The 24,697-nt window shown below is 41.8% G+C and overlaps 2 protein-coding genes across 3 annotated transcripts in view; both read left to right on the forward strand.

Moving 5' to 3' along the window:
• Positions 1–2,294: 2,294 nt before the first annotated feature.
• On the forward strand, positions 2,295–6,867 carry LOC120028598 (60S ribosomal protein L35a). 2 transcript variants are annotated; one of them, XM_038973807.1, is made up of 5 exons: positions 2,295–2,331; positions 2,871–2,910; positions 3,237–3,389; positions 5,855–5,999; positions 6,800–6,867. In XM_038973807.1, the coding sequence occupies exons 2-5, from the start codon at positions 2,900–2,902 to the stop codon at positions 6,821–6,823; spliced, it is 333 nt and encodes a 110-aa protein (XP_038829735.1). In that variant the 5' UTR covers positions 2,295–2,331; positions 2,871–2,899; the 3' UTR covers positions 6,824–6,867. The 2 variants fall into 2 exon arrangements, with proteins under 2 accessions (XP_038829735.1, XP_038829736.1); XM_038973808.1 differs by lacking the exon at positions 2,295–2,331 and adding an exon at positions 2,338–2,529.
• Positions 6,868–13,200: 6,333 nt separating this feature from the next.
• The window catches only part of LOC120029072 (multidrug resistance-associated protein 5-like), a 90,368-nt gene continuing 78,871 nt past the window's right edge, over positions 13,201–24,697 (forward strand). Inside the window, exon 1 of the mRNA XM_038974377.1 lies at positions 13,201–13,366. Coding sequence (XP_038830305.1) covers positions 13,247–13,366 — 120 coding nt within the window. The 5' untranslated portion in view covers positions 13,201–13,246. The remainder of the gene's footprint in view (positions 13,367–24,697) is intronic.

Here is a 24,697-nt window from a genome sequence, read left to right on the forward strand (position 1 = left end):
TAGTTGATTTCACAGTCTGTGAGAGATTTGGAAGCGTAGCCGATGGGCTTTCCATCTTGCAGTAGCACTGCACCTAGTCCATACTTCCACGCGTCTACTTGGAGTCTGAGCTCTTTGTCGGGGTCGTAGTAGGCAAGGATTGGTCCTGGTTCTCTCGTGACCAAGTCTTTCACATTTCTGGAAAGCAATGTCGTGTTGCTTGTCCCAGAGAAACTCACTGGACTGCTTTAGCAGTTGATGCAGGGGTGCATTAGCATTGGAGAGGCTGGGTGCGAACTTGGCTAAGTAGTTGAAAAGTTGTCTCGTGTGCATAATAAATCATAATACATCTCTGTTTGAAGCACAGAGTTGTGGGCTTCTATTTTATTAAATTGTCTGGAACCTAGCTCTGGTCCAAGTCGGAACGTGCACTAAAGCCCGAACAAGAGCTATCTGGAACCCACCCGTCTCTCTGCACCTTGGCCAGGTTGTCAGGGGACAGTGGGTTCTCCTCTAGTGTGCGGTTCAGTTCCTTCTGGGATCTGTGCAGCTCACGGGTGGCATCTGACAGTCTCCCAGACTCTCTCTCAAACTGACGGGCTGCTTTCAGGTTCTGCTCTGCCCCTTTCTGCTGTTCAAGGACCTGTCCAATGTCGGCTGACACAAACTTCCACAAAAACATATGAATACGGGCTGAATAGGAGAAAATTACAGCTTAGATAGCAAGCATACCATTAATTTGCTAAAGACGCATCATCGCTTGAAAAAGCCAACTGACATTAGCTCCGCGTATAATGTTAGCTGAGGATAATCAGATAATACTGTAGCGGTATTAATTAGAGAAAGGTAAAGAAGATTTTGTTCGGGCGCCAGGCAGGTATTAACCCTGCCGAAAGGAAAATAGTAGAACAGCGAGAGTACCACTACCAGACCCATACACATCAACAGAAGAGACTGCCTAGAGTGTAGCCTGTTGACCAGATAGCCAGCGGATAGAAAAAAAGAATACACACCCTATAGATCCCACATCACATCACAGTCCTTCCACAATTCTTGGTAACCCCACCAAGCATACCTCATATAACAATAATGGCAGAGCAAATAAACAGCAACTTCATACAATAACAAATGAACCCAGTCATCACACAGAGGATTTGCAAGAGTTTGTATTCTCTTCCAGGGAAGGAGTGCAGAGGGTATGAATGTGTGGTGTTCATATACACACTAGTCCAGCTCCAATGAAACTTCAATGCATTTATGAAAATAGAGTCGGTTGCAGTGTAAAGCACTGGACCATAGCGGGAAGAGAAAAGAGAGAAAGGGAACAAGAGAGGGCTTAGCTGTGGTCTTGAGGTTGCAGGTGTACGGTCTGACTGTCCGATGGAGTGTTGGGTTGTAGTTGAACGCTTCGCAACAATGTTGCTACTAATCCCTTTGATCCATAACAGTCGCGGTCCCAAATGAGAACAACCACGTCGTCGAGCGATCACACCGAGGATTGTTCCAAAAACTGTACAACCACATACGCTGAAGATAAACAAACAAACTCTGCAGCATAACACACACAACCAAAACTGTCGCGCCAATCAATAGCTCCTCCCCAATAGAGCTTAACGAGTTCTGTTATCTCCTCCTTCCTACTGCTCATGCGCTCTTAAAGTGGCAGCGCACTTAAGTGCAGGATTTCGCCACAATACCTTATCAGCTTCTGGACGACCCCTGTAGGTGTCGGGCATGATGTGACCCAGCACTGACAGCTCTGCAGCACAGTCCTGGAGAACTGTACACACTCTGAGCAGCTCTACCCCAGACAAAGGAACCGGCATCCTGATGGTCTGTGAACACTGAATTCGAGCGAAATTAGCCAAGCAATTTACAACATCACCTATCTAGCTAGCTACTAACGATACCATTTTCTAACTGTGACATTTTTGTGTTAGAAAATATCCTGGGCAAAATGCTCAATAACACAATCAACAGATTCGTAGCTAGGTATATTTCTTACGTGTCTTCACGGAACGTGTTGAAGTTTACTAGCTATATTTATGGACAATAAAAGGCCAGTAGTTTAACTAGAGCATAGTTTAGCTAGTCTAGCAGCACACTTGGTAGTTTACCCCGGTTACCCTGGTAACGCACAACATTTGATTATTGTTTTCAAAAAATGACAAATTCTTATCTACTTTGATTATTATGTTGTGTGAAACGTACGAGAATGAAATAAAGTGACAGCTGAATAGTTAGATACAAATAAATACATGTTTTGATTATGCGTTTCTGTCGTAACCGACTACGTGAATTTCCCAGCATTCCATTCCAACTTCCTTTTCCGCCATTTTTCTTACAGTGAAGGTGAGAATTACAAAAGGCCACTTTTATAAAATCGAAATTTCTATGTTATTAAGTCTACATTTGGCATAAATGCATATGTTTTCGAAGAGAAATAGAGTTAAACTTTCCATACAGTCTATTTTTTGAGTCCAAGAGGCTGTGATGAGAAAAATATCACTTGGATAGTTTTACGAAGTTGACAAGCGCTGGACTGCAGGGGTGAGGCCGTTCAGATGTATACACCAAAATGCATCTCTGTTTAGCATAATAGCGTATAAACGCTAACTAGGATACAACAGTATTCCCTTATTTTGTGTGTTAGTGGCTAAACGGACAAACCCTACCACAGTGGCTAGTTAGCCATGAAAGATCCAATGAGGACGCTATCTCGTTAATGTACTGAATTCATGAAGTATGTGTATCTAGCTAACGTTAGCCACATACGTTAGCGTTGTAAGTTTTCATCTAAGTTACTAACTCGTACACTAGACCACATGGCAAGTCAAACCTACAGGCACGTTCATATCGAGACCATAATGTATTAAATTGTTTTTCATCAGGTTTTTCCGTGCCTGGAAGAAGACTCGAGATGCCAGGAAGGTGAGTAGTCAATGTTAGCCAGCTAACTTAGTTGGCGTTGTTGCCATCTGCCACGGTTAACAATACCGTTTTGTTTTAGATACTAGACACATTTGCAAGGCTGTACTTAACTCTCTTTAGTATGGTACTTTTTTGGAGGTAGTTAATACTGAATTTGAAATGTGTTTGTACAAAGTAGGAAGTACTTCTGTGCATTGGTTGATTCTGTTGAGTATTTAGGGTATGCAGTTGATCGACTGCTGACTGGATAACTCTGGCACCAGCATGTGGCACTGATGATGCACAGGTTGAGTGCTCTGGTTTATGCAGTCTTTTCATTTTCGCAGACTGTGGAGCAAGGCTATCTTTGCCGGGTACAAGCGTGGCCTGAGGAACCAGCGGGAGCACACCGCCCTGCTCAAGGTGGAGGGAGTTTACACAAGGGAGGAGGTTGACTTCTACCTGGGCAAGCGCTGTGCTTATGTCTACAAGGCTAAGAAGTAAGTTTCTCCATCTTCTGTCTCATGGCTAATTCACACTAATGATTTACCACAGTGTTTTAGCAAAAAGGTGGACTTTTGGGTTTTTGCCCCCATGGCCCGCCTCAAGTGCATCACTGGGCCATGGCCTCAGTGGACCTGCTCTGACTTGTGGCCACTGGTACTTTTCAGCTTGCATTTACATAACATTTAAATTACTATGGAAGCACAGTTACCCAAAAATAACACAGGATTTTTTATATTAATTTAGACCCCAACACAATTCTAGAATGCTGCTGTAGATTACTTAAAATGTAAGATAAAGCTCATTTTCTTACACATTTCAAACATACATGGCTCAAGAACAATTAAGAAATTACAAGGGAACTTAGTTTTAAAGTGCATTACCTCTTTAATGACAGTTGTTAATTTGACTTAATTACTCACTCAATGTACCTAGTATAATATATTATACTTATGATTATTATTTAAGCAGTAAGACCAGGTATATGGCCAATATACCACGGCTAAGGGCTGCTAATAGGCACGACGCTTCGCCATAAACCCCTGTGGTGCTTTAATTCTATTGTAAACTGGTTACCAATGTAATTAGAGCAATACAAATAAATGTTTTGTCATACGCATGGTGTACGGTCTGATACACCATAGCTGTTAGCCCATCAGCATTCAGAGCTTGAAACCACCCTGTTTATAATTACATATAAATGTGACCAGAAGATTATTTCCATGAGAGAGAGCAATCATTCGATCTCCACCGCTGATGTGCTCGTCTGTACCAACCAAGTTATCATGACAAGACCTGCTAATATTAGCTGTTTCACAGCATCAGACATCGACAACACTAAACAAATCTGGTGTTAACTTATTTCACACCTCGACATTTGCCAAGTTAAAGGACGTGTCCGAATCCTTATCTCCAACCAACATAGAGATACTGCCTCTGTCACAGTGAAAAGTCGTGTCTGCTTTGGCGCTGGCATTTTGAGTAATTAAGTGAGCTTTTTTTTATTTTTTATGACAGCATACTCTGTTGGGCTCTGGACTGGCGCAGCGATCTAAGGCACTGGTTCGATTCCAGGCTGTATCACAATCACCCCCCCCCCCCATCTACATGTACAAATTACCTTGACTAACCTGTACCCCTGCACATTGGCTCGGTACCGGTACACCCCTACTCATTCAAGGGTTTTTCAGAATAAAAACCTGAAACAATTTCTAAAGACTGTTGACATCTAGTGGAAGCCATATGAAGTGCAATTTGAGTTCTAAGTCAATGGATACTGTAATGGCATTCAATAGAAAACTACAAACAAAAAAATAATCCCACTTCCTGGATGGATTTTTCTCAGGTTTTCGCCTGCCATATCTGTTCTGTTATACTCAGACAGTTTTGGAAACTTTAGTGTTTTCTATCCAAATCCACCTATTATATGCATATCATAGGTTCTGGGCCTGAGTAGCAGGCAGTTTACTTTGGGCATGCTTTTCATCCAGAGGTGAAAATAGTGCCCCCTACCCTAGTGAGGTTAATTGGGCTGCAATTTCTGAGGCTTGAAACTCTGAACTTATCCTCTGCAGCAGAGGTAACCCTGGGTCTTCCTTTGCTGTGGCGGTCCTCATGAGAGCCAGTTTCATGAGAGCCAGTTTCATCATAGTGCTTGATGGTTATTGCGACTGCACTTGAAGAAACTTTCAGTTCTTAATTTTCCACATTGACTGACCTTCATGTCTTAAAGTAATGATGGACTGCTGTTTCTCTTTGCTTATTTGAGCTGTTCTTGCTGTAATATGCACTTAGCCCATATGTTAAAAGACCATCTTCTGTATACCACACCTACCTTGTCACAACACAAGTGATTGGCTCAAATGCATAAAATAAATTCCACAAATGAACTTTTAACAAGGCACACCGGTTAATTGAAATGCAATGCTGGTGACTACCTCGTGAAGCTGGTTGAGAGAATGCCAAGAGTGTGCAAAGCTGTCAAGGCAAAGGGTGGCTTTAAAGAATCTCAAATATAAAATATATTTTGATTTAACACTGCTAGGGTAGTAATCTATAGTGTCATCTGACATGTTTGATAGTGGATGTTAAATGTGTGGGTTATATTCTTTTAACCTAGACTAGTGTTGCCAGTTTACCGTATAGACGGGTGAGGTGTTTACCAACAGACACATTTTTTGTGGTTGACGTCACCCGTCGAAACACAAAGCTACTGTTTTCTCTATAGTCTTGTGCTGTGGCCGGCTTTTAGGGATTTGTAGGACAGTGTATTCTTCCCATAACTCTATTACTGTATTATAAAATGGTTATTATGCCTTACTCTAAGATGCTTCTCCCTTGTCTGGCCCAATTTCAAATGGATGTTTTTATAGAAGAGACACTTTTTTGGCGGAACGTTGTCCTTGTTTTAATGTAGTTCCGTGACAGGAGACTGATTCTGCTCACTCTTCAATCTCATCAGGAACACAGTGACGCCTGGTGGCAAGCCCAACAAGACGCGTGTAATCTGGGGCAAAGTCATGCGCGCTCACGGCAACAGTGGAATGGTGCGGGCCAAGTTCAGCAGTAACCTCCCCGCAAAGGCCATGGGACACAGAATCAGAGTGGTGAGTAGTACCTTCAGCTGCTATTCCCTGATTAGCACAGTTTCTTCCTGGACCTGCAGATAGTCCAGTTTGTTATAGCCCTTCACTGTCTAGTAGTGGTCCCCCAGGGGTGGTTGTGGAAGCACTGCTTTTTTGCACTGTGCAAGGTTCCAGCCAAAGCAAATACAGCGCAAAGGAATTTGCTGCAAACCAACCGTATAGAACAATGTTTTATCCCTGCACAAGCGCACCTGATTAACTTACTCAGCAACTCCAAAGACTTTTGATTAGTTGATTCAAGTGTGATTTTTAGGGCTTGAACAGCAATGTCTAATTTTAGAGGTACTTTAGGAAGGAGTTTGTCTGAATTTGGAGTAACTTGAACTTTTGTTAGTTCAGGGAACATCCATGTAATTCTGTGTGATCACCTCTTGAAACTGATTTTGTGAGAGGGAAAAGGCATTCTGTTCGGTGGTTTGATCTTTGGATGGAAAATCCAAGAAATGGTACTACTGAAGCTACAAAGGCTTTTAGGAAACTTACTGCTGAAAAATGAAACATTTGTTTTTCTTAAGTTGATGCTAAAAAATCACAAACCTTTCATAAGTTATATATTTTTAATCTACTTAATGGATTGTTTTTAGTGATAAGAATGTAGGCCCTATTTTAGTACTTAGCTTCCCCCTCGTGACCACTACATATTGGGCAAGTGCCCATATGAAAAAAACATCTGGAAGTGCCAATTCCCCACTCAATGTATGTTTGTGGTTTGTATCGATTTGGTGCCTATGACCTCACTGCTCTCTGCTTTTGTCTTTCAGATGCTGTACCCGTCTCGTGTGTAATTTACTGTTTTTGTGTACATACAATAAACAACTCAGTTCCACAATTTAGTGTTTTGTGTTTTCTTGGCAGTTGGAGGGTGGGAATCATCACTGGTCTCTACAGTAGAATGACAAAGTATGTTATTTTCAGGAATTTACAATATTTATTGTTTTGTTAACCTTCTTTCTTGACCAGTGAAATGTTATAGTACTATTGTGCTTTCTGAATTGTGATGGAATTTGAGGGTACAACTCCTTGTTTTTAAGCAAGGGAAATCATTTTATATTGCAAATAAGTTATTCATATGTACAGTTGGGTAACAGGATCTCATTTCTTAACCTCTGGGATTGCTGCTTCACAGTATTAGTTCAAACCCTCAAATGTTTTAAGCCTGACAAGAACTCTTTATTGCACAGATTGAAATTATGTTCCTCAGTGTTTCAAAGATTGTCAAAAACCTACAAAATATATTGACCAAAAACATGGATGTCCAAGATTCTTTATGGGGGTGCCTAACCCCCCTACCTCAAACCTCTAGTTTGCAATTGGCCCCTGTGCTTAATTGTTTCAATATGACAATTCAATAGCAACCTTTTTTTTCACTGCCTTATTGCACTGCCTACGTTGCTGTGCAAGACATTTCAGTATTTGACGTATCTTCACTCCTACAATTGACTTGGCACACACTTTAATTTTAAATGCACTATTGCAATCCACATGCACTGACCAGCTTTATGATGGCGTTCTTAGCAAAAAGTCCAGCAACTAAGTCAAACGACATGTTCAAAAGGTATACATATGAAATTATTATGAGGAGAAAACCAGTGCATAAAATCAAACTACAAGTGTATTTCCATGTGTATGTGAACACTGGAATTAGAATGCATGGAAGTGACCAAGAGAAGACTTGCAGCGAGCATCAACGGCTTAATGCGTCAAACTAGGTAAGTCTATTTTTCTTGAGTCTATGCGGAGCAATGCCGGTAAAATAAGCATATAAATGGCGTGAGTCGTTTGTAGCAAAGATATTTGAGATTATGATCTTATGCCAAGTAGACTAGCTAAATATGTATTTTTAAATGGATTAGTCTAAGCTTTCAGTCAAATAGGCTATATGTTAAACAATTGCAGCCTACCTGTTTTTGATTGCATATACAGTGCATTCGGAAAGTATTCAGACCCCTTTTTCCACACTGTTAGGTTATAGCCTTATTCTAAAATGGATTAAATTAAACATTTTCCTCGTCTAAACACAACCAAAAATGAGAAAGCGAAAACATGTTTTTGGAATTGTTAGCAATTTTATGAAAAACAAACCTTATTTAAGTTTTCAGGCTCATTGCTACTGTATGAGACTCAATTGAGCTCAGGTGAATCCTGTTTGCATTGCTCATCCTTGATGTTTCTACAACTTGATTGGAGTACAACTGTAGTAAATTCAATGATTGGACATGATTTAGGAAAGTACACACCTGTCTATATAAGGTCCAACAGTTGACAGTGCATGTGAGAGCAAAATCCAAGCTATGATGTTGAAGGTATTGTCCGTATAGCTCCAACACAGGATTGTGTTGAGGCACAGATCTGGGGAAGGGTACCAAAACATTTCTGCAGCATTGAAGGTCCCCAAGAACACTGGCCTCCGTCATTCTTAAATGGAAGAAGCTTGGAACCACCAAGACTCTTCCTAGAGCTGGCCGCTAGTCCAAACTGAGCAATCGGGGGAAAAGGGCCTTGGTCAGGGAGGTGACAAAGAACCCGATGGTCACTCTGACCGAGCTCCAGAGTTCCTCTGTGGAGATGGGAGAACCATCCAGAAGGACAACCATCTCTGCAGCACTCTACCAATCAGGCTTTTATGGTAGTGGCCAGACGGAAGCCACTCCTCTGTAAAAGTCACATGACAGCCGACTTGGAGTTTGCCAAAAGGCACCTAAAGGACTCTTGGGATGTTTTTCAGTGGAAGGGATTGGAAGACCAATCATTATCAAGGGAAAGATGAACAGAGCAAAGTTCTCAGATCATTGATGAAAGCCTGCTGCCAAGCGCTCAGGACCTCAGACTGGAGTGAAGGTTCACCTTCCAACAGGACAACGACCCTAAGCACACAGCCAAGACAACGCAGGAGTTGCTTCGGGACAAGTCTCTGAATGTCCTTGTGGCCCAGCCAGAGCCCTGACTTGAACCCGATCGAACATCTCTGGTGTGACCTGAAAATAGCTGTGCAGCAACGCTCCCTATGCAATCTGACAGAGCTTGAGAGGATCTTTAGAGAATAATGGGAGAAACTCCCCAAATACAGGTTTGCCAAGCTTGTAGCATCCTACCCAAGAAGACTCGAGGCTGTAATCGATGCCAAAGGTGCTTTAATAAAGTACTGAGTAAAGGGTCTGAATACTTATGTAAATGTGATATTTCAGTTGTATATAAATTAGCAAACATTTCTAAACCTGTTTTTGCTTTGTCATTTTGGGGTATTGTTTGTGTGTGTGTAGATTGATTAGGGGGAAAAACGATTTAATCCGTTAAAGAATAAGGCTGTAACGTAACAAAATGTGGGAAAAGTCAAGGTCTGAATACTTTCCGAATACATGAACTGTTTAGTGCAGGTAGGCACTGTGGCTACCATAGGGCCAACCTGGTCTCAGAGCATTTTGTATTCTGTTAGTAAATCCAAGAAACTCCTTTTAGTATATGTTACATTTGGTATGGTTACATATGTTACATTTGGCAAAAAAATGAAATGAGGGTGGTTGGTCAGAACGTGTGTATGGTCGGGGTCGATGGGCGGGCGTGTAACGCAAAGCTCTAGCAACCCAAAGGATACGTTTGAATCTCATCAGACTACTTCTTGCAATTTTAGCTAATAAGCAATTTTTCAACTACTTGCTATTAGATACTTTGTAACTCTCAAGCTCTGTTAGATACTTTGTAACTACTTAGGTTAGGGTTAGCTAACATGCTAACTGCTAAACTTACCCCTAGCCAGGGTTGGGTAGGTTACTTTCTAAATGTAATCCATGAGTTACTATTTACCTGTCAAATTAACAGTAACATAACTTTTGGATTACCCAAACTCAGTAACGTGATCTGATTACATTCAGTTACTTTTAGATTACTTCCCCTTAAGAGGCATTAGAATACAAAAATGTACAGTACCAGTCAAAATTTGGACACCTCATTCAAGGGTTTTTTATTTGTACTATTTTTACTATTTAGTGAAGACATCAAAACTATGAAAACACATGGAATCATGTAGTAACCAAACTCATGGCTTGGTTTTTGCTCTGACTCATTTTTAAGTTTCAGCCCAGCCTGCCTAGGCTACAGTGCATTCGGAAAGTATTCAGACCACTTGACTTTTTCCACATGTTGGTACGCTACAGCCTTATTCTAAAATGTATGATTTTTTTCTCTCCCATCAATCTACACACTACCCCATAATGACAAAGCAAAAACAGGTTTTTAGAATTTGCTGAAATCTTCAAAGTATCCACCCTTTGTCTTGATGACTGCTTTGCACATGTAACAGTATAACTTTACGGCCGTCCCTTCGCCCCGACTCGGGCGCGAACCAAGGACCTTCTGCACACATCAACAACAGTCACCCACGAAGCGTCGTTACCCATCGCTCCACAAAAGCCGCGGCCCTTGCAGAGCAAGGGGAACCACTACTTCAAGGTCTCAAAGCGAGTGACGTAACCGATTGAAACGCTATTAGCGCGGACCACCGCTAACTAGCTAGCCATTTCACATCCGTTACACTCACACTTTGCATTCTCTCAACCAGCTTCATGAGGTAGTCACCTGGAATGCATTTCAATTAACAGGTGTGCCTTGTTAAAAGTTAATTTGTGGAATTTCTTTCCTTAATGCGTTTGAGCCAAACAGTTGTGTTGTGACAAGGTAGGGGGGGTATACAAGAGATTGCCCTATTTGGTAAAAGATCAAGTCCATATTATGGCAAGAACAGCTCAAATATGCAAAGAGAAATGACAGTACATTACTTTAAGACATGAAGGTCAGTCAATACGGAAAATTTCAAGAACTTTGAATGTTTCTTCAAGTGCAGTCCCAAAAACCATTACGCGCTATGCTGAAACTGGCTCTCATGAGGACCGCCACAGGAAAGGAAGACTCAAATGTACTTCTGCTGCAGAGGATAAGTTATTTTCCAGCCTCAGAAATTGCAGCCCAAATAAATGCTTCACAGAGTTCAAGTAACAGACACATCTCAACATCAACTGTTCAGAGGAGACTGTGTGAATCAGGCCTTCATGGTCGAATTGCTGCAAAGAAACCACTACTAAAGGATGACAATAAGAAGAGACTTCCTTGGGCCAAGAAACACGAGCAATGGACATTAGACCGGTGGAAATCTGTATTTTGGTCTGATTAGTCCAAATTTGAGATTTTTGGTTTCAACTGCCTTGTCTTTGTGAGATGCAGAGTAGGTGAATGGATTATCTCTGTGTGTAGTTCCCACCGTGAAGCATGGAGTTGTGATGGTGCTTTGCTGGTGGCTAGAGATTAGATTGAGTGATAAAAGCCCCAATTTTATTCCGTAGACTGGGATCCGCACTATGCAGCTGTTGCAAAAGCGTATTTTTCACTGGTTTCAAAAACAATGATTGATAGGCAGCTTAAACTTCTTGAATTCAACCATTATTGGGTTTAAAACCACATTTTAGATTTGTGAACAGCCATCCACAACAACCACAACCCGTAAGGGGCAAATAGCTGAATGAGACCGCAGCAGTGTGATTTACCTACATAATAATATTAAATGCTCTGAGTTGGTAGGACATAAGGTGAGTCAAAAGGAACACGCAACAATGATATACAATGGCTACATAGCGAGCTAATATAAATGTTTCAATGGATTCCCATGACTATTAAATTGGAATATGCTGCATGGTGAGTGTGTCTCGCACACAAATTTTGTGTTCAAGGCCAAATACGCGCGAACCACTGCGTAATTATGCAGCGCACAAGGATCCACATTTTGTGCCAAGGCGACCAACCGATGGAAATTAATTGGCAATCCCGGACAAAAAAAGTAACATTTGTTGAATGAATAGGCTTCTTGATTGTGCCAATGCAGCATCCAGACCACAGTGGCAGAATGAGAATGCATAAACTCCACCTAAAATATCTGCGATCGCCATTAGGCGCGCTTGGGAGCTGTAGTCTCATGCGTTGTAGCCACCGCTTCCCGTAAATGATTAGTTATTTTTCTTGAACTACATTTCCCGTTCCAGTAACACAGCGGCTGCCTTAAAGAGCAGCTTTATAAATAAATTGTTTTGTCGTGGCCACTGATCGGGCTCGGCTGGCTGACAAGGAGACCCAGGTATTTGTCAACGAGATTATCTTTTTTTTCTCACTTATTTTTTCAAATGTTTATACATACAATATTTTATAATCGGGGGACTATGTTAATATTTTATAGATCGACATTTTGCATACTGACGTTTTAGAAAACCTAAACGTTTTGCGTATAGTAGCCTAGTACTGAAATGTTGATTTGTTAATTGCCTTAATCATGTTTCGCCATAGCGGCCATACACTATTATATGATTTTAATTAAGATATTTGAGGATGCTTGTTGTGCAACGATGCTCAGGCTGTATAGCTCTCAGCCCGAAGCAGTGTACTATGACACGGGGCTCGTGATGAAATGGTTGTTTTCCCGTTTATAACAGGGTTGTCGAGTTTCCATATAAATACAGAGTAGGACTAATTGATAAATCGTGTGACGTCACCATGAAGTTGGCCTTCATAATGTCCTCAAATAATGTTTAAATTAAAATGGCCACATCTGCATTATATTGAATCCTCCGATAATGTTCATTATCCCCCCCAACCCTATTTAATTTTTTTTTTGAAATAATCCACAACTCCCTGTACCCTACTGTTTTTGTACTATTTTGGAAGAGGAAGCAGCAGGGAATATGGCACATGCGCTGTAAAAAGGTTTGGAAATAGATAACCCTTTGAAAAATAATTCCCCCCTCTCCTAGTTTACAATTGGCCCCTCTGCAACATCTGTAACAGGTATTGCCACTGCCCAAAATGCACTCTGCATCACCAGTTTCATTACTGTGCTATGCAATACATTTGAGCATTTCTGAGTCATCCTTCTCCACTCCCTCACCACATACCAGGCAGCCTAGAAGGCTAATGTATAGGATGGGATCATTGTTCCTGTCCTTAATTGGAAAATACCTTATTTGATGATGAGGTGCTGACAATTTCAACAAAAACCGGACACGTGCCTCCAAGCAACCAAACGGAACTTTTAGTGTTAACAACAATGCTGATTGTCTGTAGTCGTCCATGTTTTCATACATGACACCCCTTGTCCTGTTGTTCCATATCAATTAGTTGAAAACAAAGCATAGCGAGGAAACGCCAGCCAGCTCCTATGTTGGTGAAAGAAGATGAAAGAGCATGATTTGGGAAAGAACTACCTGGTACCTGGGCCTGTGTACCGGGCCGTGCAGAGCAGAGACACTTTACCAGGCACAGAGGTCACCCCATACGATCTCGCCAAGGTCCAGGTGAGTCTGGTAAACTATTTGTGTGGTGGTATTTTAATGTTTGTGATGATCTATTATCATAATGGCCAGGTTGAATGTCATGTTCAGTTTCTTTCTCATTAGATCCTATGCCTGTATATTCTTGCTTTCTCTGTGTGCAGGTTTCTTCCTCTGCATAACTCAGTCTGGGTGTGTTTGAGTAATTGCAATAAAAGATGATTGATTAGTTTGATAAGCACATGCCATTTTTCACAGCTATTTTGCTAATTTGGTTTCAGCATCCAAGTTGTCAAGCACCCACTGTCTTTTGTATGGCATAAGGGTAATGGGCCTGACGTTGAAATAGTTGCGGGACTGGGAGAGCTGTAGAATTGTGCTGAGTCAGCTAAATATCCTCCCATTCTTCAAATATCACAAGTATTGGCGGTTGGATTGATCCTATTAAGAACGTAGTCCTTTCTCAAGCCTAGTTCTGTCACAAGTCTGTGGCACAAGTTCCACCCTACTCGAGAAAATGATTCATTATTGCATTTTATTGTCATGTCATGAACTGTTATTCATAGTCATCCTATTTTTTTTTTTTTAATGTTGGAAACATTTAGTGGGGCCAGTGGCTCTTCTCGCTCTTTGCAGAGTGGACCACTGTGACAAGGACCTATGGCAGTTCCCTGTTAAAATAGAGGAACAGCTGTTTTGTTGCTCCAAGTGCTCAACCCTTTGTATTTGTGTGTTTTTGTCACCCCCTCCCTCTTTCCCTGTCAGCGTTAGTCAGCAGGATAGGAGAGGGGTTTCTCTTATTTTTTTGTTTATCATGAAAATATATTTTTTGTTCCCAGTCCTTTTTTTCTTCTAAACCTAATTTCCTCAACCACACTAGACCCCTCAACATGTTTACCAGTATATTATTTGTTATTTTCCATCTCTAGCAGACCCCACATCCTCCTGCTGCCTGGCTTCAATTGTTTACATAACTTTGACCCTCCCACTTACAGCCTCACTGGCAGTGACAGCCTATAGCACGTTTGCTTCCTGTGATGCGGGGGACTAATAGGCACCGTATTGGCTTGATGGCTGTGTTTGTGCAATGTGAGAATAGAAACGTGAGCAGGGGGTGATTGAGAAGGGGAGGGGCAGGCACACACGTGCTGAGAAGCGCTGTGGAGAATATCAGAAACAGGCAATGTGCCACCTTCATTCAGACAGATTTATATACAGCCTCTCTTACAAGGTACAGTTTTTTTCCTGACCGGCCATTGTCTGCACTTCAGTATGCCTCTGGACATTGAGGTTATTTAAGCTGGCCATGCCCCCTCTTTCTAGATCTCCTTGTGCACTTCATGTTAGGCGTATGTTATCAGATTTACAAGAGTGGGTACTGGGTAGGTATTTCCTTGGCTAATGGGCCCTAGACAGTTCCTCCACTGCTTCAGCAACATTCTTCAACCCTGTTCCTATTTTATACCATTTAGTAATTTTTTTGTTGTATTTTTGTTATTACTATTGTAAAGTGTCTTGGGTCCATTAAAAGTGCTATATAAACCCCATATACAGTGCCTTTGGAAAGTATTCAGACCCCTTGACTTTCAACACATTTTGTTAGGTTACAGCCTTACTTGAAAATGTATTAAATTGTTTGTTTTCCCTCATCAATCTACACACAATACCTCCTAATGAAAAAGCAAAAACTGGTTTTGATACATTTTTGCTGAAATATTACATTTACATAAGTATTCATACCCTTTACTCAGTACTTTGTTAAAGCACCTTTGGCAGCGATTACAGCCTCGAGTCTTCTTGGGTATGATGCAACAAGCTTGGCGCACCTTTATTTGGGGAGTTTCTTCCATTCTTATCTGCAGATCTGCTCTGTCATGTTGGATCGGGAGCGTTGCTGCACAGCTATTTTCAGGTCTCTCCAGAGATGTTCGATCGGGTTCAAGTCCGGTCTTTCACTGGGCCACTCAAGGTCATTCAGAGACTTGTCCCGAAGCCACTCTTGTGTTGTCTTGGTTGTGTGCTCAGGGGCGTTGTTGTGTTTGAAGGTGAACCTTCGCCCCAGTCTAATGTCCTGAGCGCTCCGGAGAAGGTTTTCATCAAGGATCCCTCTGTGCTTTGTTCCGTTCATCTTTGCCTCGATCCTGACTAGTCTCCTAGTCCCTGCTGCTGAAAAACATCACCACAGCATGATGCTGCCATCACCATGCTTCACTGTAGGGATGGTGCCAGGTTTCCTCCAGACGTGAAGCTTGGCATTCAGGCCAAAGAGTTCAATCTTGGTTTCATCAGACCAGAGAATATTTTCTCATGGTCTGAGATCCTTCAGATGCCTTTTGGCAAACTCCAAGCAGGCTGTCGTGCCTTTTACGGAGGAGTGGCTTCTGTCTGGCTACTCTACCATAAAGGCCTAATTGGTGGAGTGCTGCAGAGATGGTTGTCAGTCTGGATGGTTCTCCCATCTCCACAGAGGAACTCTGAAGCTCCGTCAGAGTCACCTCCCTGACCAAGGCCCTTTTCCCCTGATTGCTCAGTTTGGACTGGTGGCCAGCTCTAAGAAGAGTCTTGGTGGTTCCAAACTTCTTCCATTTAAGAATGATGCAGGCCACTGTGTTCTTGGAGACCTTCAATGCTGCAAAAATGTTTTGGTACCCTTCCCCAGATCTGTGCCTTGACACAATCCTGTCTCTGAGCTCTACAGACAATTCCTTCGACCTCATGACTTGGTTTTTGCTTTGACATGCACTGTCAACTGTGGGACCTTGTATAGACAGGTGTGTGCCTTTCCGAATCATGTCCAATCAATTGAATTTACCACAGGTGGACTCCAATCAAGTTGTAGAAACATCTCAAGGATGATTGATGGAAACAGGATGCACTTGAGCTCAATTTCGAGTCTCATCGCAACTGGTCTGACTACTTACAGTGGGGCAAAAAAGTATTTAGTCAGCCACCAATTGTGCAAGTTCTCCCACTTAAAAAGATGAGAGGCCTGCAATTTTCATCATAGGTACACTTCAACTATGACAGACAAAATGAGAAAAAAAATCCAGAAAATCACATTGTAGGATTTTTAATGAATTTATTTGCAAATTATGGTGGAAAATAAGTATTTGGTCACCTACAAACAAGCAAGATTTCTGGCTCTCACAGACCTGTAACTTCTTCTTTAAGAGGCTCCTCTGTCCTCCACTCGTTACCTGTATTAATGGCACCTGTTTGAACTTGTTATCAGTATAAAAGACACCTGTTCACAACCTCAAACAGTCACACTCCAAACTCCACTATGGCCAAGACCAAAGAGCTGTCAAAGGACACCAGAAACAAAATTGTAGACCTGCACCAGGCTGGGAAGACTGAATCTGCAATAGGTAAGCAGCTTGGTTTGAAGAAATCAACAGTGGGAGCAATTATTAGTAAATGGAAGACATACAAGACCACTGATAATCTCCCTCGATCTGGGGCTCCACGCAAGATCTCACCCCGTGGGGTCAAAATGATCACAAGAACGGTGAGCAAAAATCCCAGAACCACACGGGGGGACCTAGTGAATGACCTGCAGAGAGCTGGGACCAAAGTAACAAAGCCTACCATCAGCAAGGGCATTGAAGATGAAACGTGGCTGGGTCTTTCAGCATGACAATGATCCCAAACACACCGCCCGGGCAACGAAGGAGTGGCTTCGCAAGAAGCATTTCAAGGTCCTGGAGTGGCCTAGCCAGTCTCCAGATCTCAACCCCATAGAAAATCTTTGGAGGGAGTTGAAAGTCCGTGTTGCCCAGCAACAGCCCCAAAACATCACTGCTCTAGAGGAGATCTGCATGGAGGAATGGGCCAAAATACCAGCAACAGTGTGTGAAAACCTTGTGAAGACTTACAGAAAACGTTTGACCTCTGTCATTGCCAACAAAGGGTATATAACAAAGTATTGAGATAAACTTTTGTTATTGACCAAATACTTATTTTCCACCATAATTTGCAAATAAATGTATTAAAAATCCTACAATGTGATTTTCTGGAGAAAAAAAATTCTCATTTTGTTTGTCATAGTTGAAGTGTACCTAGGTCTGTAATTTTCATCATATCTCATCTTTTTAAGTGGGAGAACTTGCACAATTGGTGGCTGACTAAATACTTTTTTGCCCCACTGTATGTAAATATATTTCAGTTTTTTGTTTTAAATAAATGTGCAAACATTTCTTAACTTGTTTTTTGCTGTGTCATTATGGGGTATTCTATGTAGATGGATGAGGATTGTTTTATTGAATCCATTTTAGAATAAAGCTGGTAACGTAACAAAATGTGGGAAAAGTAAATGAGTCTGAATACAGTTGAAGTCAAATACATTTCAACTCAATTTTTTCACAATTCCCAACATTTAATCAGAGTAAAAATTCCCTGTCTTAGGTCAGGATCACCACTTTATTTTAAGCAAGTGAAATGTCTGAATAATAGTAAAGAGAATGATTTATTTCAGCTTTAATTTATTTCATCACATTCCCAGTGGGTCAGAAGTTTACATACACTGAATTAGTATTTGGTAGCATTGCCTTTAAATTGTTTAACTTGGGTCAAACGTTTCGGGTAGCCTTCCACAAGCTTCCCACAATAAGTTGGGTGAATTTTGGCCTATTCCTCCTGACAGAGCTGGTGTAACTGAGTCAGGTTTGTAGGCCTCCTTGCTCGCACATGCTTTTTCAGTTCTGGCCACAACATTTCTATAGGATTGAGGTCAGGGCTTTGTGATGGCCACTCCAATACCTTGACTTTGTTGTCCTTAAGCCATTTTGCCACAACTTTGGAAGTGTGCTTGGGGTCATTTTCCATTTGGAAGACTCATTTGCGACCAATATTTAACTTCCTGACTGATGTCTTGAGATGTTGCTTCAATATATCCACATACTTTTCCTCCCTCATGAAGTCATCTATTTTGTGAAGTGCACCAGTCCCTCCTTCAGCAAAGCACCCCACAACACGATGCTGCGACCCCCGTGCTTCACGGTTGGGATGGTGTTTTTCGGCTTGCAAGCATCCCCTTTTTCCTCCAAACATAATTTTGGTCATTATGGCCAAATAGTTCTATTTTTGTTTAATCAGACCAGAGAACATTTCTCCAAAAAGTACAATCTTTGTCCCCATGTGCAGTTGAAAACCGTAATCAGGCTTTTTTATGGCGGGTTTGGAGCAGTGGCTTCTTCCTTGCTGAGCGGCCTTTCAGGTTATGTCGATAGGACTCATTTTACTGTAGATATAGATACTTTTGTACCTGTTTCCTCCAGCATCTTCACAAGGTTCTTTGCTGTTGTTCTGGGATCGATTTGCACTTTTTGCACCAAAGTACGTCCATCTCTAGGAGACAGAACGCTTCTCCTTCCTGAGCGGTATGACGGCTGCGTGGTCCCATGGTGTTTATACTTGCGCACTATTGTTTGTACAGATGAACGTGGTACCTTCAGGCATTTGGAAATGGCTCCCAAGGATGAACCAGACATATGGAGGTCTACAATTTTTTTTCTGAGGTCTTGGCTGATTTCTTTTGATTTTCCCATGATGTCAAGCAAAGAGGCACTGAGTTTGAAGGTAGGCCTTGAAATACATCCACAGGTACACCTCCAATTGACTTAAATGATGTCAATTAGCCTATCAGAAGCTTCTAAAGCCATGACATCATTTTCTGGAATTTCCCAAGCTGTTTAAAACTTCTTAAGACTAGGGGGCGACATTTTTGTTTTTGGCTAAAAAACGTACCCATTTGAAACTGCCTATTTCTCAGCCCCCGAAACTAGAATATGCATATAAGTGTCAGATTAGGATAGAAAACACTCTGAAGGTTCCAAAACTGTAAAAATTTTGTCTGAGTTAAACAGAACTGATATTGCAGGCTAAAACCTGGGGAAAATCCAGTCAGGAAGTGACCCTGTTTTTGAAACCTCTCTGTTCCTAAGCATCCCTATTGCCCATTGAAAGGGATATCAACCAGACTTTTTTCCTATGTCTTCCCTGAGGTGTCAACAGCCTTTAGACATAGTTTCAGGCTTTTATTTTGAAGAATGAGCGTGAAAGGGCACATTACGTAAGTGGATAGGTGGGGGCTCTCAGAGTGAGTTCTGCGTAACAGAGAAAGGCGGCCATTGTTCCTCCCTGTCCTAGTGAAAAGCCAACTGTCCCGGTTGATATATTATCGAATAGATATTTGAAAAACACCCTGAAGATGGATTATAAAAAACATTTGACATGTTTCTGTGGACATCATGGATATAATTTGGGATTTTTGTCGGCGTTGTCGCGAGCGCTCTTTCCGGTGGATTCCTGGGCATAACGCATCAAACTAACGGAGGTATTTGGATAAAAAAAATATCTTTGTGGAACAAAAGGAACATTTGTTGTCTAACTGGGAGTCTCGTGAGTGAAAACATCCAAAGATCATCAAAGGTAAACGATTAATTTGATTGCTTTTCTGATTTTCGTGACCAAGTTACCTGATGCTAGGTGTACTTATTGTTTTGTTGAGCGATCGATAAACTTACACAAACGCTTGTATTGCTTTCGCTGTAAAGCATAATTTCAAAATCTGAGACGACAGATGGATTAACAAAAGGCTAAGCTGTGTTTTGCAATATTGCACTTGTGATTTCATGAAATTATATTATATTATATACCTGTGGCGCTAGGCTAGGCTATGCTAGTCAGCGTTTCTGATGACAATTATCCGGGATGGGTGGTTCAGAAAGGTTAAAGGCACAGTCAACTTAGTGTATGTAAACTTCTGACCCACTGGAATTGTGATACAGTGAATTATAAGCGAAATAATCTGTCAGTAAACAATTGTTGGAAAAATGACTTGTGACATGCACAAAGTAGATGTCCTAACCGACTTCCCAAAACTATAGTTTGTCAACAAGAAATGTGGCGTGGTTGAACAACGAGTTTTAATGACTCCAACCTAAGTGTATGTAAACTTCCGATTTCAACTGTACTTTCCAAAGGCACTGTGTGTTTGTGTGTATATTATTAATATATATTTATTTATTTATTGCAGTGGCGGTGCATCACTGCTAAATGCATATAGGGGAAACACTGCCATGTATTATTACTAATGTAATTGACTAATTAAAGGAATTTCCAGACTACAGTGTTTGTAAAGGGAAACTCGAGTAAAATCTTCCAAACAATCCATATTCAACAATACTTTATCCTAATCTTAAAAATGACCTCTATCTGTTTTCTTGCTCCCTCCTCTGGAGCAGTGTGTGCTGACGTCTTTGCTGTGCCTCAGTCGTTCCCCAGGCCTCCTCTGTGACAGAATTACTCAATCAGGGCTGAGTCATACCTCAGCTGACGCAAGAAATGACCCGTTTGTCTGCTGGTAAAAAGAACAGTTGTGCAAGAGTTACATACTGCCTCATCACATTTGGTACATGACATGTGTTTTAGTGATTGTGTGTTTGTGAGATGATGTACTGTCCTTGTATGGCTGACTCCAGCGCGTGTGCCTCACGCTCGGCCAAGCTCTTTGTTGTTCTCTTGCTCTCTGCCTGCCTGAACGACCTCTGCATCTCTGCTTGGCCACTTTTGGAGGCGGTTCTTACCCCAACTCAAAAGTAGTGTGTATCGCGACTCTAAGGACACAGACGATTTAAGCTTTTCACCACCGGGAATGGTAAGGGTGGAAACCGATCTGTTAAAATCGATAAATGACAAACTGGACATACTTGAACTAGTCAGTAAGGATATAAAGGAGTTGAAGGCGAGCCTCGAGATGAATGACGAAAAAGCTGCGACAATGGAGAAAGAAACAAACACGCTAAAAGGGATGTCTAGCTATAAGATTGAAATGGACGTTAATGAACTTAAACAGGAGAACATCTTTCTGAGAGAAGCCTTACTTGGGGCTCCTAAGTGGTGCAGCGGTCTAAGGTACTGCATCTCAGTGCAAGAGGCGTCACTACAGTACCTGGTTCGAATTCAGGCTTGGGGGTACCATAGGGTGGCGCACAATTTGCCGCGGTAGGGCGTCATTGTAAATAAGAATTTGTTCTTAACTGACTTGCTTAGTTAAATAAAGGTTACATAAATAAAAAATGACATACAATCTAGATCCATGAGAGAAAATCTGGTACTTACTGGTATCCAAGACAAGAAGTTCCCGGCGGTATAGTTAGTTCCTCCTTACAGCACTTTAGATCCCACGCGAAACTGTCAACAAAATCCAACTTGAACGTGTACAGCGTATCATTTCTTTAATGATAAAATAATGGTTAAAAGACTTGCTGGCATGATAATAGGCATTTCCCAAAGGGAATTGCAGAACTGCGCAAAGTTCTGTACCCAATCTTCAATGATAAGACATTAAAAGGGAAATGTGTAGCTCTCATAGTCGATAAACTGTATATTGATAACCAAATGCTCCGAGACTCCATGGCTATTCTAAATATTAAAGTTCACATAGAGGATTCTATTAATGGAACACTCAATATTAGCCATGGTCGGGATTGTAATAAAAAAATATATATAGAAAAGCAATAAAATACACAATTTAAATAAATAAACTACAACTACACTATACCATTCTAGGTAGGGAATGTTGGAAAATAATTAGTATTAGATTTTCCATTTATAGTATTTTATGAATTGATAAGACAGCATTAGTAGGATAATTAACTAAATTATACATCTTCAAATACAAGGAACTGGAACACAAAAGTACTGAATCAACATGGAAGAGATAAAACACAGAGGACACAGTATGTGGGTATGTGCAGGAGTATTGTGATGGAAGGTGGGGTTTTTGTGTTTGGAAAAGTGTGGAGTTGAGTGAGTGAAAAAGGATGGTGGTTGCAAATCCCAGAGCCCATGTGTGCTTGTGAGCAGGGGATATGAGAGCTTTCAATTTTGTGCAGATGTGGGATATACATTTTAAAATATATTATACATGTAGTTGATTTATTTATTGGCCTATCCCCAACCCTATACCGGAGCGACCCATACGCTAAGGAGAAGTCCTTATCTGTTTTATGGACCTACCGTAAGTAGCCTATACGCAGCCAAATCAGAAAGATGAATGTGGTCTGAGACCTACTAAAGCAGCACCACACTCAAGATTCTGAGCCTGCCTGGCAGGGTTGGTCCTACAAAGCCAAATCCCCCTGATGGGAGAGCATAATATACAAGGAAATTCTCAAAGCTGCTAATGAGAAGCTTGAAGACCTTGTACCTAGCTGGTGGAGATTCCGGTGGGGAGTCCCCACCCAGGCAGTGGCAGTGCTGGCAACACTAGCTGCAGTAACCAATGGGGAGGGGGTCACACTCGGACATTCAGAGAGGGGCCATATTATTGTGGCCCTGGTGGCACAAAATCATCAAAGGTCTGACTGCACAGAGATGCTTGGGAATATGGTCACAACGGGGGACCCGTTTTTGCTCAATTTTTCATGTCTGTGTATGCATTCGTAAATCAAGTTCTTTCTTCAGTTGGACTCTGGGATGGAGCATCTGAGTGAATGGTTGTTTGTGGGGGAAAGGTGTGTGTGTGTGTCCCACAACTGTTACTAGGGAGTAAAGATATAAGGGACAATATAGGATGAATCACAAATGTTTTCTAAAATATAGTTGCTTGCCATGCCAAAGTGTAATTTTTGTAATGGCAATCCTGGTAAGAGGTAACAATCCTTTGCATGAACTACCTACATTATTACAAATGTTAATTATGGAAATGAAGATAGGCAGGATTCTTTTAAATATATAAACTCAGAAAAAAAGAAACGTCCTCTTCTTGTCAACTGCGTTTATTTTCAGCAAACTTAACATGTGTAAATATTTGTATGAACATAACAAGATTCAACAACTGAGACATAAACTGAACAAGTTCCACAGACATGTGACTAACAGAAATGGAATAATGTGTCCCTGAACAAAGGGCGGGTCAAAATCAAAAGTATCAGTCAGTATCTGGTCTGGCCACCAGCTACATTAAGTACTGCAGTGCATCTCCTCCTCATGGACTGCACCAGATTTGCCAGTTCTTGCCGTGAGATGTTACCCCACTCTTCCACCAAGGCACCTGCAAGTTCCCGGACATTTCTGGGGGGGAATGGCCCTAGCCCTCACCCTTTGATCCAACAGGTCCCAGACATGCTCAATGGGATTGAGATCCAGGCTCTTCGCTGGCCATGGCAGAACACTGACATTCCTGTCTTGCAGGAAATCACACACAGAACGAGCAGTGCTGGCATTGTCATGCTGGAGGGACATGTTAGGATGAGCCTGCAGGAAGGGTACCACATGAGGGAGGAGGATTGATTCCCTGTAACGCACAGTGTTGAGATTGCCTGCATTGACAACAAGCTCAGTCCGATGATGCTGTTACACACCGCCCCAGACCATGATGGACACTCCGCCTCCAAATCGATCCCGCTCCAGAGTACAGGCCTCGGTGTAATGCTCATTCCTTCGACGATAAACGCGAATCCGACCATCACCCCTGGTGAGACAAAACCACAAACTCGTCAGTGAAGAGTACTTTTTGCTAGTCCTGTCTGGTCCAGTGACGGTGGGTTTGTGCCCATAGGCGACGTTGTTGTCTGGTGAGGACCTGCCTTACAACAGGCCTACAAGCCCTCAGTCCATCTTCTCTCAGCCTAATGCGGGCAGTCTGAGCACTGATGGAGGGATTGTGCGTTCCTGGTGTAACTCGGGCAGTTGTTGTTGCCATCCTGTACCTGTCCCGCAGGTGTGATGTTCGTATGTACCGATCCTGTGCAGGTGTTACACGTGGTCTGCCACTGCAAGGACGATCAGCTGTCCGTCCTGTCTCCCTGTAGCGCTGTCTTAGGCGTCTCACAGTACGGACATTGCAATTCATTGCCCTGGCCACATCTGCAGTCCTCATGCCTCCTTGCAGCATGCCTAAGACGTTCACGCAGATGAACTTTCTTTTGGTGTTTTTCAGAGTCAGTAGAAAGGCCTCTTTAGTGTCCTAAGTTTTCAGAACTGTGACCTTAATTTCCTACCGTCTGTAAGCTGTTGTGTCTTAACGACCGTTCCACAGGTGCATGTTCATGAATTGTTTATGGATCATTGAACAAGCATGGGAAACAGTTTTTAAACCCTTAACAATGAAGATCTGTGAAGTTATTTGGATTTTTACGAATTATCTTTGAAAGACAGGGTCCTGAAAAGGAACGTTTCTTTTTTTGATGAGTTAAAATTTTTCAATCGGTGTATATATCAAGCAAATTGAGGTGAGGGCTATGGAAATTATTTTGGCGGCTGATCTGCTTCTGTTCTGTGGGTGGCACTGTGTGCTCTTTTCAATGGACGGGTTCCAGTCTCTCGGGGGCCCTGGGAGACGGGTGGTCT

The sequence above is a fragment of the Salvelinus namaycush genome, chromosome 34 (genome assembly GCF_016432855.1).
Source record: "Salvelinus namaycush isolate Seneca chromosome 34, SaNama_1.0, whole genome shotgun sequence".
Taxonomy (NCBI): domain Eukaryota; kingdom Metazoa; phylum Chordata; class Actinopteri; order Salmoniformes; family Salmonidae; genus Salvelinus; species Salvelinus namaycush.